Source organism: Oreochromis niloticus, linkage group LG6, assembly GCF_001858045.2.
Source record: "Oreochromis niloticus isolate F11D_XX linkage group LG6, O_niloticus_UMD_NMBU, whole genome shotgun sequence".
NCBI classification, from domain to species: Eukaryota; Metazoa; Chordata; class Actinopteri; order Cichliformes; family Cichlidae; genus Oreochromis; species Oreochromis niloticus.
In genome coordinates, this window is record NC_031971.2 from 2,617,342 (window position 1) to 2,631,481 (window position 14,140).

The 14,140-nt window shown below is 43.6% G+C and overlaps 1 protein-coding gene across 9 annotated transcripts in view; it reads right to left on the reverse strand.

Annotated features, from left to right (window-relative positions):
• The window catches only part of tenm3 (teneurin transmembrane protein 3), an 869,227-nt gene that overhangs the window by 235,564 nt on the left and 619,523 nt on the right, over positions 1 to 14,140 (reverse strand). For all 9 annotated transcript variants that reach the window (XM_025908309.1, XM_025908318.1, XM_025908317.1 and 6 more), the window contains 2 exons: positions 8,495 to 8,617; positions 17 to 128 (listed from right to left, as the gene is read on the reverse strand). In XM_025908309.1, coding sequence (XP_025764094.1) covers positions 17 to 128; positions 8,495 to 8,597 — 215 coding nt within the window. In that variant the 5' untranslated portion in view covers positions 8,598 to 8,617. The remainder of the gene's footprint in view (positions 1 to 16; positions 129 to 8,494; positions 8,618 to 14,140) is intronic.

Below are 14,140 nucleotides of genomic sequence, written 5' to 3' on the forward strand. Positions count from 1 at the left end.
TCATCTATTTTCTAACCTTGTCTGGTCTTGGTGCTGGTCAAAAGCCTTCAGTGTTTCACTGGAGGAATAGGACTTCTGGGTGGGGACCCGGAGTCCCTGGGAACCAATAGCACAGCCTTCACTGTCCCCTGATGAACATCAAATAGACAGAATAAAAAAGTCTTTATGCAGATGCAGCTCAAGCCAAAATCCATCACTATGTACAGTTAAAGTAGATCATCAAAATCAACTCTGAACGAGAAGGGTGCAAATGTCTGCCAAACCCAATACACTTTTCAGTTTTATTTGTTTAAAATGCTGGTAGTTTAATTTACAACAGTGAATATTTTGACTTCCAACAAATAATTTCATTGAGGAAGGATACAATAATATAATCAATAACCATCAATGAGACACTTTCAGTTTTATCAGCATAAGTTACAAACAGTGCCAGCGAAGGTGCTGAAAGCAAAAGCTCAATGGCTTGAAGATGAGCTGTGAAGCTGTAGTTTACTTGCTTTACTAATAACTTCCTTCTCCTACACAGAGAATATCTTCTGCTGTTTTCTACCTACATGTCCCTAGACTTTAAATACACACTGCAAGGGCTAATGAGAAATGACATAGAACTAAAGAACTAAAACAACCTTAACTAAAAGAGGGTAACCATATAGGTAAATAGGTTAAACACAATACACAAGAGACAAGTGATAACAAAATAAAACAGGAAGTGATGTGCAACAACTAGCAGATAAACACAGACAGAACTGAGCTAAGTATAGGGGAATTCCCAGAGACAGGAATGCTGTGAAAAAACTGAGGGAATACACCAAGGTAAACATTTAAACAATAAGCAACCTAAGAATTAAACTTAAGCTATTAAGTGATTCTTGGAATGAAGAGGTTCTTGGCATAAACTGAACTGAACTGTTGATATTATTTTATGTTACATGTTTATGTTAAACTAATATAACATAATAGCTTCAAAGAATTACAAAGACAATTTTGGGATTACTGATAGTAGTAGTCCATCTCTCCACCAATCATTTCACCATAATTTAGCTTCTTCTTTAATCGAAAAAAGACAGAACAAATGAATGAATCCAGGTTGCATTTATTGGATTTACTGAGGAGGGTAAGTCACTGCAGACTACGTGATTTTTATGTTGTGTCTGTTCCATTAATAACTAACAGTGCAATCAAAGAAAGTAGTTTTGGTTTCAAAACGCTTAGAAAGCATAAAATTGTAAAATTAAATTGAAAAAAAGAATAAAATGTCCTTGATAACAACTACATTAAAATAGCTTCTGTTTGTATTAATAAACAGGTAATAAATCAAATCATATTATAATATATAAAAAAAAATTTATCACACATACGAGGGACAGAAAAGTGTAAGGTCAAATCAAATAATAATTTTGAATGTTTAATATCCAAAGTCAAAACACTGCAGTACGTTTAAGAAACATACAGATGGATAAGATGAACTCAAGGAAGACAAAATCATCACCACACAAAGCCACTCCTGACATACCTTTGACTTCTCAGGAGTAAAAAATTAGGTGATATACACAAACCAAAGACAGAGCCAGGCCAAATTTCACTTGTAACAAAATATAACAGGTTATCTAACAAAAAAAAAAAAAAAAATAGTACACTGACAAGAGTTTGCTATTTGGCTTTTGAGTGCTTTTATTATTACATTGAGTGGTACAATGTAATAATAAAATATTTATATACTGTGAGGAACAATATCTTAATAATCATAAATAAGAATGGTGGTATATGTACATGTATCACATTGTAAAAAAAATGGTACATGGCCTGTATTTGTATAGTGCGTTACTTAGTCCCTATGAACCCCAAAGCGCTTTACACTACATTCAGTCATCCAACCATTCACACACTGGTGATGGCAAGCTACATTGTAGCCACAGCTGACCCGCGGTGCACTGACAGAGGGGAGGCTGCCGGACACTGGCGCCACCGGGCCCTCTGACCACCACCAGTAGGCAACGGGTGAAGTGTCGTGCCCAAAGACACAAGGACCGAGACTGTCAGAGCTGGGGCTCGAACCAGCAACCTTCCGATTACAAGACAAACTACTAACTCTTGAGCCACGATCGCCTCGTTGTAAGGGTTGCAGACGATTGTATAGCTCTACAGCACATGGACATCAAAGCAACCTGTGTATGCATAGAAATCATTTGACAAACAATCTCTATGATAATCTACTGAGGAGGCCACACAATCTTGCTGCAACAACTGCTGCTCCCGTTATAAGTGGTGAATGAGTAAACATGGCAAGAGGCACTAGGTTAAAACGTTTGCATACTGGGTGCTTTCCTAATCCTGTTATCCAGTCATGATTTAAAAAGAATCTCAGCTGTTTTTATGTCTAGTGTTTCATTCATTTACTGATTTGGGCAGTGCTACCCTACAAGCACACTCCCACATAGCAAGCAGGTCTGGCCCGGATCTGGTATCAAGCCGGCACTACTGGCTGACTTCTGGCATGATAAGACGTATGTCATCCAGATATGGGCCAGGCCTTGCATAGATGGCACTGTCTATGCGATGGCATGCCATATCTGGCTCGATTGTGGTTTGTTTTATGTGGCCCAGTCTCATAGAAATCAGGTCTAGCCCGGATCTGGCATCAAGCTGGCACTTCTGACTGACTGGTGTCTTGGCAGGGTGTATGTCAACCAGATGTGTGCCAGGTCTGGCAATGATGGCACTATTTATGTTCCTATTTTAGTTAGAAGACCCAAGTGACATGTTGCAATACTATACTGCTATGGTAGCCAGTGTCTCAAATGCAGGTTTGACAGGTTTGTGAGTGTACACTTTATCCAAAACCTAGTAACGGTGTAGTCGTCTTTGCCAGTGTAGTCCACACATGGGCCAGCACAGGACCACCAGTGTGTCTGCAACTGGTCTTGTGCTGGCCCATGTGTAGGCCACCTCTGGCAAACCTGGTCTGGGCCACAAAAGGGCCATCATTCTTTGCAGTATGTGGGACATGTGTAAGCACATTGTGTGGGCCTGATCCGGGCCATACCAATTTTGCTATGTGGGCTTTTTAGACCATTCATTCATTTTCATTACTTCCGCTTGATTGCCCAATCAAATCTCTTAACACACCCCCACACCCCCAACAACAACCTAAGCCTTCACAGTCACAGGAAGCATGCAGTATATAAATTCCCCTCTCGTCCCTGGGGGCAGTCTATCCTTCAAGCTCAGGTCCTCTACGAGAGGCCTGGTAGTTTGAGGGTCTTGCGCGCTATCTTTGCTGTTCCTAGTACTGCGCTCTTCTGAACAGAGATCTCATATGTTATTCCTGGGATCTGCTGGAGTTACTCGCCTAGCTTGGGAGTCACTGTACCTAGCGCTCCAATTACCACTGGGACCACTGTTACCTTCACCCTCCACATCTTCTTGAGCCCTTCTCTGAGCCCTTGGTACTTCTCCAGCTTCTTCCGTTGTGTTCGTTGCTGACATTCAGTATTGCTACTAGTGCCCGGCCTCCTTCTTTCGGCTTAGCGTACAGCTGAACTTGGGGTGAAACCCTCATACATGGTCAGGAGCTTCCTGGTCTTGATGTCAGTGGCTTCCATTGCCTCCTTTGGCCAGCTTATTATCCCGGCAGGGTACCTGATCACAGGCAGGGCGTAGGTGTTGATAGCCTGGATCTTGTTCTTACCATTCAGCTGACTCCTCAGGACTTGCCTGACCCTCTGCAGGTACTTGGTGGTTGCAGCTTTCCTAGCAGCCTCTTCATGTTTCCCATTTGCCTGTGGGATTGTCAGGTACTTGTAGCTGTCCTCTATGTCTGCAATATTGCCTTCTGGTAGTTTGATCCCCTCAGTCCTGACTATCTTCCCTCTCTTTGTTATCATCTGACTACACTTCTCCAGTCCGAATGACATTCCAATGTCGTGGCTGTATATCCCGGTGGTGTGGATCAGTGAATCAATGTCTCTTTCACTCTTGGCATACAGCTTGATGTCATCCATGTAGAGGAGTTGGCTGACAATTGCTCCATTCTGTAGTGGGTATCCATAGCCAGTCTTGTCAATGATCTCACTTAGAACCACAAAAAGTTGGTTCTGTTCATCTGGATGTAGCGTTTTCAGTGGGAGAAATGTTTCATCACTCATCCAAGAGACTTCTTCAGTCTCAGCTGACTGCAGGTTTCCCCAACCTTATAAACAGTACCTTTGCACAAACTAGCCCACTGAACAATGGAGTGTGAGGTCAGGCTCCTGTTGATCTTATACAATTCTAGACATTCCAGGATCCAGGTGTGGGGCATTGAATCACAGGCCTTCTTGTAATCAATCCAGGCAGTGCACAGGTTGGTCAGCCTAGTCTTGCAGTCTTGGGCAACTGTTCTGTCTACCAGTAGCTGGTGTTTTGCTCCTCTGGCATTCTTGCCAATCCCTTTCTGTGCCCCGCTCATGTATTGAGCCACGTGCCTGTTCATCTTAGCTGCTATGATGCCTGACAGGAGCTTCCATGTGGTAGTGAGACAGGTTATTGGCCAGTAGTTGGATGGGACTGGTCTCTTCTGGGGAACCTTGGGGATCAGGACTGTCTGTCCTTCAGTGGTCCATTTATGCTGCCAGACACTCATGCAGTGCAGTCGGCGCTTCAGCCAGAAGGCATGAACCATGTCGGGGCCTGGTGCTGACCAACTCTTCATACTGGAGACCCTTTCTTGGATGTCTGCTACAGTGATGGTTACTTGACCCTGTTCAGGGAGGTTGCTGTGGTCTTCTCTTAGATCCACTAGCTACTGAGCATTGTCATTCTGATTGTGTATTTCTCCCATATGTTCGTCTAGTATTGCTCCGTCTCCAGCCTTGGTGGTGCTGTTCTCATATTGTTCTCCTGGCACTAAGAGTACACCTTGGATGGTTCTGTGGAGAACAGCTGGTTTATTCTTCTGCCTTCTATCTCTCTGTTATATCATACTTAGGCCTACTTCCCTCCGTGCTACCTTGATCTTGGCCTCTAGTCTCCTTCTCCATGGAGGGTACTACTCCTTTTGGCTGTTCAACTTATAGCCAAGAATCTCACTGATCACTGGTGTTGTGGTGTAGATCAGCTGGTTAGTCTTGGTAATGGCTTCAGTAGGCATTGTCCATAGTGCTGCATTCGCATCATCTAGTAGATCTTCTGAGGGTACTTCACGTAGTCTTGGTAGACGGCTACAGTGGGTCCAGGTTTCAAGCTTTGTTCTCAGGTCAATTCCTCTCGCACTCAACGATCCTTCTTCAATCGCACTTGGGGCTTGGTACTCAATCTTGGGTGGGGGTGATGATATCTCCCCCCTGACCTGTCATTCTGGTTTCCGCTTACTGTATCATTTGTGTTCTACCTCATCATTCTCTAGCTATGAGAGCGGTTCCTTCTTCCGAATGTTGGAACACTGAGCTACTAGTTGTTTCGCCGTCAATCTGGATGCTGGGTATCGAAGATTCCATAGGTCCCTCATCCTATTCACGTTGGGGTTACTTGCGGGCACTCTAGCCTTCAAGCTCAGGTCCTCTAACAGAGGCCTGGGAGCTTGAGGGTCCTGCACAGTATTTAATTCAATTCAATTCAATTTAATTTATACAGCACCAAATCACAACAACAGTCACCTCAAGGTGCTTTATATTGTACGGTAGACCCTACAATAATACATACAGAGAAAAACACAACAATCATATGACCCCCTATGAGCAAGCACTTTGGTGACAGTGGGAAGGAAAAACTCTCTTTTAACAGGAAGAAACCTCTGGCAGAACCAGGCTTAGGGAGGGGCGGGGCCATCTGCTGTGATTGGTTGGGGTGAGAGAAGGAAGACAGGATAAAGACATGCTGTGGAAGAGAGCCAGAGATTAATAACAAATATGATTCAATGCAGAGAGGTCTATTAACACATAGTGAATGAAGAAGGTGACTGAAAAAGAAATGCATCATGGGAATCCCCCAGCAGCCTACACCTATTGCTGCATAACTAAGGGAGGATTCAGGGTCATCTGATCCAGCCCTAACTATATGCTTTTCAAAAATTAAGGTTTGAAGCCTAGTTTTAAAAGTAGAGATAGTGTCTGTCTCCTGAATACAAACTGGAAGCTGGTTCCACGGAAGAGGGCTTGAAAACTGAAGGCTCTGCCTCCCATTTTACTTTTAAATACTCTAGGAACAACAAGTAAGCCTGCAGTATGAGAGCGAAGTGCTCTAATAGGGTGATATGGTACTACAAGGTCATTAAGATATGATGGGGCCTGATTATTTAAGACCTTGTATGTGAGGAGCAATTCTGGATTTAACAGGGAGTGAATGAAGGGATTAACTTTTCAGGGAGTTTTTCCAACATTCTGATAATAATGACATACAGTAGTCCAGCCTAGAAGTAAGAAATGCATGAACTTGTTTTTCAGGTTCACTGAAATACCTTGCTGTATCTTAGCTGTTGATAGGACTGCGCTCTTATGGACAGAGATCTCAGATGTTGTTCCTGGGATCTGCTGGAGCCACTTGCCTAGCTTGGGGGTCATTGCACCGAGTGCTCCGATTACCATTGGGACCACTGTTACCTTCACCCTCCTCATCTTCTTGAGCTCTTCTGTTAGCCCTTGGTACTTCTCCAGCTTCTTGTGTTCCTTTTTCCTGATGTTGCTCTCATTCTGTATCGCGTCTACCATTTTGACCTCGGGACTTCCATGCCATACTCAGCACAGATGTTTCTGTATACTATGCCGGCCACTTGGTTATGGCGTTTCATGTATGCCCTGCCTGCTAGGGCTAGCATCTTGCACTGCTGTTATGTGCTGGATTGTATCGGGGCATCTTTACACAGCCTGCACCTGGGGTCTTACCTGGTGTGATAGACCCCAGCCTCTATGGATCTTGTGCTCAGAGCTTGTTCCTGTGCTGCCATGATTATTGCCTCTGTGATATCTTTCAGTCTAGTTTTGTCCAGCCACTGGTAGGATTTCTGGATGTCAGTCACTTCCTCTATCTGCTGGTGGTACATAACATGCAGGGACCTGTCCTTCCATGATGGTTCCTCCTCTTGCTCCCATTTCTTAGGTTTCTGCTGCCTGAGGTATTCACTGAGCACACTGCTGGTGGCCATCTTTCTGGTGTACTCGTGTTCGTTGTCTCATCCTGGACTGTGGTAGTGACACTCAGTAGCCCCTGGCCTCCTTTCTTCCACTTAGCGTAAAGTCTCAGGGTGCTGGACTTGGGGTGAAATCCTTCATTCATGGTCAGGAGCTTCCTCATCTTGTATATATACATATACCCACATAGCAAAATTGGTATGGCCCGGATCTGGGCCACACAATGTGTTTACACATGGCCCACATACCGCAAAGAATAACGGCCCTTTGGTGGCCCAGATCAGGTTTGCCAGAGGTGGCCCACACACGGGACAGCACAATGCCAGTTGCAGACACACTGGTGGTCCTGTGCTGGCCCATGTGTGGACTACCTCTGGCAAACCTGATCTGGGCCACCAAAGGGCCGTCATTCTTTGCGGTATGTGGGCCATCTGTAAGTGGTGTGCAGCCACGGGCGAGTTGTAGACACACTGCTGGCCCTGTGGTGGCCCAGAACAGTTTCAGCTCTGGCCCCAGATGTCAGCCTAATGTGTACCTTAATCAAGCCATGTAATAACAACATATGCCAGAACATAATAGTGCAAAAGGAACATGACGAAACTCTGTTCAGACAGTGAATGGACTATATAGTGCTTTTCGAGTCTCCCAGATCACTCAAAGCGCTCTATACAACATGCCACATTCACCCAATCACACACTTTCTCTTAACTGAGTGCTTCCTAACTACATTCATACACTTGATACGCAGACTGGAGGAGCCAGGATCAAACCACTAACCTTCCAATCAGTAGGTGACCTGCTCTACCTCCTTAGCTACAGCCACCCACTGGCAAAGACGACTACACCGTTACTAGGTTTTGGATAAAGTGTACACTCACAAACCTGTCAAACCTGCATTTGAAACGTTGGCTACCATAGCAGTATAGTATTGCAACATGGCATTTGGGTCTTCTAACTAAAATAGGAAAATAGGAACATAAACAGTGCCATCATTGCCAGACCTGGCCCACATCTGGTTGACATACACCCTGCCGTGACACCAGTCAGTCAGAAGTGCCAGCTTGATGCCAGATCAGGGGAAGACCTGTTTTCTATGGGCCTGGGCCACATAAACCAAACCACAATCGGGCCAGATATGGCATGCCATCACATAGACAGTGCCATCTATGCCAGGCCTGGCCCATATCTGTATGACATACGTCTTATCATGCCAGAAGTCAGCCAGTAGTGCCGGCTTGATACCAGATCCGGGCCAGACCTCCTTGCTATGTGGGTATATATATATCACTCAGCTCTTGGCTGACTCATGAAATGAATGGATGGAGAAACACATACATACATAATAAAAATACATAAAAGACTCTATGAATGTTCTAAATGAGCTGTCTCACCAGTGTATGGCCCCTCTTTGTCCTTCCGGCTCTTTGTTAGTGAGCAGTATGGACGTCGCTCTTTCACTTCCATAATGCTTCTTCTTATGCTGCTGGCAAACATACAGGCATACTGCTGTACAGCTGCATAGACAGAAAGATAAACAGAAAGAGAGAGATAGACAGATGAATGAAAAACAAAGAAGAAAAAATGAGTGAGAGACAGCCAGACAAAGAGTGAAGGGTTGTTGGTCCACCTACAATCACACACAAAAAGGGACAAGAAAAGTGGTTATATGTTCCAATGGTCTTGTCCTGCAGTTACTGTTAAAGTTAAACATGACAGTTTAATCTGCCATTGCCCGGTACCAGAATGTGATCTTGACTTCATTAAAAAATCACAACCTGCATTCTGCTTTATTGTGTCCTTATTTGTAACCTGCACAAATCTCTGACATGCAAAAGCAGCAGGCTTAACTGGTGTGCTTACAGATAAAGATATATACCAAAAGGCACATTCTGTGAGTCATGCAAACCTTCTGTGTTGACACAAACTCACACACATAAAGACACTACAAACATGCAAAGTATAGTATAGTATATTGCACAGAAATATTGATAATCACATTTATTTCATGATTAGTTACACAAAATATCTGCAGCTGTTTGATTGTTTTTTTTATGAAGTTTTCATTTATACTTTTGATGTAGTTTTAAAAATTTATAATAAAAGGAAAACACACGTAGATTTTTTCATTACAATAGAATTCCCTAAAATACCTTCAGCGTAACCCACGTGTATCCAAAGCTCTTCTAACATCTGCTTAATGTCTCTAAAATCAATACTGAAACCATAAAGTGAAAGTCTGCTCAAAGTCAGCTTTATTGTCAAAAACCATATGCACAGATCATACACAGGAATTTGAAATTGCAAACCTCCCATGGCCCTCAGTGTACACTAAAACAATACAAAGAGAAAAAGAGGGAAGAGGTGAATGCAGGTCTGGAGTTCATGTGTGTGAGAGCAAGGAGTGAATTCAGCATCCTGACAGCCTGATGGATGAAGCTGTCTCTCAGTCTGCTGGTGTAGCCCAGAGGCTCTTCAGTCTCCTTCCTGAAGAAGCTGTTGGACGGATGAGTGGAATCACCTGTAATGCAGAGGGCTTTCTGGATGAGGCGGGTGCAGTAGATGTCCTGGAGGGAGGGAAGTGTAGTTTTGTGCCTCAAAGTGAGCGAAGAATTCGTTTAGCTCATCCGGTAAAGAGGTGGAACTGACAGCGGTCTGCGGAGTGGGCTTGTAGTCTGTGATGGTCTGTATCCCTTGCCACACCCTCCGAGTATCTCTGCTGTTGCTCAAGCTTTGAGAAATCCTCCTGGAGTACACTGGTCCCTCGCTATAATGCGGTTCACATTTCGCAGCCTCGCTGTTTCACAGATTTTTTTGCGTGCAATTTTGCATGTTTTTTTTTCTTACACCTCATTGTGTTCTTGCCAAATTTACATAAATCTTCGATTGCTAGCAGTGTGACTCTGAAGTGCTGTACTGTATGTTTTCTCGTCAAGAAAACACAACCATGTCGACGAAACGTTTTGCACCATGAAAGGCACCTGTGGTAGCACCCAAAAGGCAGAGGAAGATGCTAACCATCACACAAAAAGTTGGACTTCTGAAAATGCTAAAGGAATTTAGAAGTTACCGTATTTTTTGGACCATAAGGCACAGTGGATTATAAGGTGCATGAAGCGAAATAAAACAGTCAGATAAGTCAAACTTTACTCAACTCATTCTTCTTGCTTCCTCTACTTCTGTATCATTGATTCATTACCGTTGAATTCTCTCGCAGCTGCTCTATTCCCATGTTCTGGACCTGAAAACAGGGTTTGATCTTTGGTTTCATTCTATAATACTGGACTTTTCTATGAAGGTTTTAACTTTGAGAATATTTAAACAAGAGAGAAAAATGTGAAAATGTTAATGCCTATCTGAGAAAAGTGTATAAAGTCTTTAGTGAGGGGTTTTACAGCATTAAAACATCTAGAAAAATTATTAAAAAAAATAAAGTTAGCTACTTCGCGGATTTCACCTATTGTGGGTTATTTTTAGAACGTGACGGGTTTGCCCTTGCTGTTTCTAGGCTCACCTCATCCCCAGCTCTGAAGGCTGCATTTCTCACCCTCAGGAGCCTGTAGACCTCACCTGTGACCCATGGTTTCTCATTAGCCCGGACAGTAATAGTCCTGGTCTCTCTGACATTATCGATGCACTTTGAGATGTAGGCAAGGACAGTTTCTGTATATTCCTGGAGGTCTGTGGTGTTGTCATGTGTGGCAGCCTGTTTAAAGACCTCCCAGTCTGTGGTGGAAAAGCAGTCTTGCTGTCAGCCTTGCAGTTCAATTCAATTTAATTCAATTCAGTGTTATTTATACAGCGCCAAATCACAACAACAGTTGCCTGAAGGCGCTTTATATTGTAAGGTAGACCCTACAATAATACATACAGAGAAAAACCCAACAATTATATGACCCCCTATGAGCAAGCACTTTGGCGAGAGTGGGAAGGAAAAACTCCCTTTTAACAGGAAGAAACCAGAACCAGGCTCAGGGAGGGGCGGGGCCATCTGCCGTGACCGATTGGGGTGAGAGAAGGAAGACAGGATAAAGGACATGCTGTGGAAGAGAGCCAGAGATTAATAACAAGTATGATTCAATGCAGAGAAAGTCAGTGCCTTTGAGGACCCTTCTGGCCACACACGTACCTGCTTACAAACTGGTTTGGTGACTTTGACCAGGAGCCTGTATGCTGGCATTAGCGTAACAGTTATGTGATCAGAGGCACCACATGACTGTGTACAGCAATCACATGGCTGCAGCTTTTCAGCTCAGCCAAACACTCCAACAACCATCACTGTTCAGGAGCTGGCTCACACTTTAAGCCGGTGGATAGCGGATGCTGCTCAGGTGCATCCACCTCTCCTGCAGCGGCACCGCATACCATGCCCCGCCACAGGGATATAGACAGCAACAAACAGCATGACTGAAAATTCCCTCAGTAGGTAGAACGGTCTGCACTTGATAATCATAAGCTCCAGCAGAGGTGAACAGTGTTTGTGTAACCCCTACATAAGCATGTTGCTGCATTAAGCTAGACAAAACGGAGCAAGACACAAGAGCAATTAATAAGCTACACAAGCCTTTTATGTGTTTTGCTCTCGACCAAACCAGGTGGAGCGTGTGTTTGTTTCTTAGAATCTCCGACTGATTTTTTGTGATCTTGGATCTGATCTCAAAGTTGGTTCTGGATACGGATGGCTAGCTAGGACCCTGTGAAAACTCTTGTCAAATCCAAAAGCAGTGTGGCCAGCTGTTCTGGATGCAGGAGTAGATCTACAGATGGAATTACTTCAAATTGCAGGATTTCAGATAAGTAAGAACAAACCACTTACTCCATACGGATTGTTCTTTGGAGGAACTATTGAACTCACAATATCCTGTTCATCAGGAGTCAGGTCTAAAGAAACTACTCATTTTATATTATTTTGCTTTTATTTTCAAAAGAGTGCTCTTCTCTGTTAATTTGTTCTTTGTTGTTTACATTGGTAAATTGCACCATTGTAACATTGTAATAAACCTGCTGGCTGTTTAACATTCAATTCTCTCAAATTTATTTTACTCCTCTCAAATCTAGTCTATAAGCCTAGCCTAACTATACTAAGCAGTTGTTACATAAAAGTGGCGAGCCAGCCAGGAGAAGTTTGGCTATTTCATGCCTCTAATCCAATCATTTGGCACACAGTTTGGCAGTTCTATGCACAGACCTCCACTGAAATACCATGGATGTCATTGAACGTGAATGTATCAAGGTACCAAATGCTGAACTAATCAGTGGGTTTTCTGGTACAGAGACTAATGAATAAGTTGTTAAGTTTTTGCAACACTATGGTTCTATTACTAGTTCTGACCCTGACTTTAAAGATACAGCCATAGTTGAGTTTGAGTATGGCACAGCACAGCCATTGAGTCGATTCAGGGTGAACTACCCTGTTAAAGAACAACATCTGACCCAAATGTTGTTAACAGCATCAAACTCTTTTCCCTAGTTTACAGTGCTAAGCTAACGGCTAGTACTACAGAGTCTTACCTTTCTAATTTAAAGGGTAAGATGAGTGGGGTAGATTATGAGAAAATGCTACTCAGTGAACTCCAGGCCTCTGATGGTGAAAGGGAGGGTACAGCCCCCTCTAAGGTAATTTCAGTAGATGACCCAGTCCCTTTAATACCTGGTTCTGTTTTGAGACGACCAAGCAGTGAAACTATTCCACCCATTCTAACCACTGATACCATCAGTCCTCCCATTACCGACAGACCTGCTCCAGTCTTGAACCCTGAACACTTGACCACACCTGAAGTCCAGAGGGTCAATGTGGAAAACATTGTCAAAAGTACTGACATGTTCCAATCTTATCCAAGCTCTGCAAAGTTCAGGTCCTTTTCTGGAAAAACTCCATGCCCTAATACGGAAGTTGACTATGACACTTGGCAAAGTCATGTTGAGTTTTATCTTGCAGATTCTTCTGTTCCTGAAAGACAAGTAGTACGGAAGATCACTGAAAGCCTCTTACTGCCAGCTGCAAACATTGTTAAACAATTGGGTCCTTTGTCAAGCCCCACAGACTTTTTGAGCTTGCTTGATTCTGCATATGGAACTGTAGTTGACGTTGATGAGCTGCTTGCAAAATTCTTGAGTACAAACTAAAATGCCGCAGAAAAACCTTCAGCCTATGTGCACAGGCTCCAGACTACCCTTAATAAAGTTGCAGAAGCGGAAGGAGTCCCAGTCAGTGATTTCGATGGTATGCTTTTGAAACAGTTCTGTAGGGGGTGCTGGGATGATAACCTAATTGCTAGCCTCCATCAAAAGAAATCCAGTCCACCCTCCTTTTCTGAGCTGCTTTTATTATTGTGAACAGAGGAAGATAAGCAGACAGCCAAGTCAACTCGCATGAAGCAGCACTTGGGAGTTTCAAAAGTAAAGGTCCAGTCCTATCCTTCAAATTTTTACCCAAACACTGAGTTTCAAGCTGCTGCTGCTGCTGATAACTCAGCTCACACATCCAGAATCTTCAAAGCAAATTTCTCAGCTGCAAGACCAATTATCTTCCTTAAAAGCTTCAATGGAAACCACGGTTGCAAAGAAACCTCAGGGAAAGTCCCCTAAAGCTTTAAAGAAACAGCAGCGAAAGGAGGCACAAACACAGAACTCTCAGTTGAAAAGTGAAGGCTTTGGTAAGAACAAAAAGCCTTGCTCGTGGTTCTGTGGCGATGATGGCCATATAGCTCCCTCTTGTGACAATCAGCCGAATCCCAGTACTGTTGAAGCCAAGCGAAAAGAGCTAAGGGCAAAACCAAAAGCTTGGGAAGACCAAAGTAACTCTGATTTAAACTAGTTCCGGTTTCAGCTGAGGGACAAACTGGAACTAGAAGCGACACAAGTCCCACTCAAAACCCCCCAACAAAACAGTCTCGTGCACAAACAAGTAAGCATCATTCCAGTTTTCCAAAGGGCTTGATTGGCAAGATGTGCACAGTTAATGTCAACATAGCTGGAGTGAGTTGCACTTCTTTGTTAGACTCTGGGTCGCAAGTAACGACTATTTCACACTCATTTTA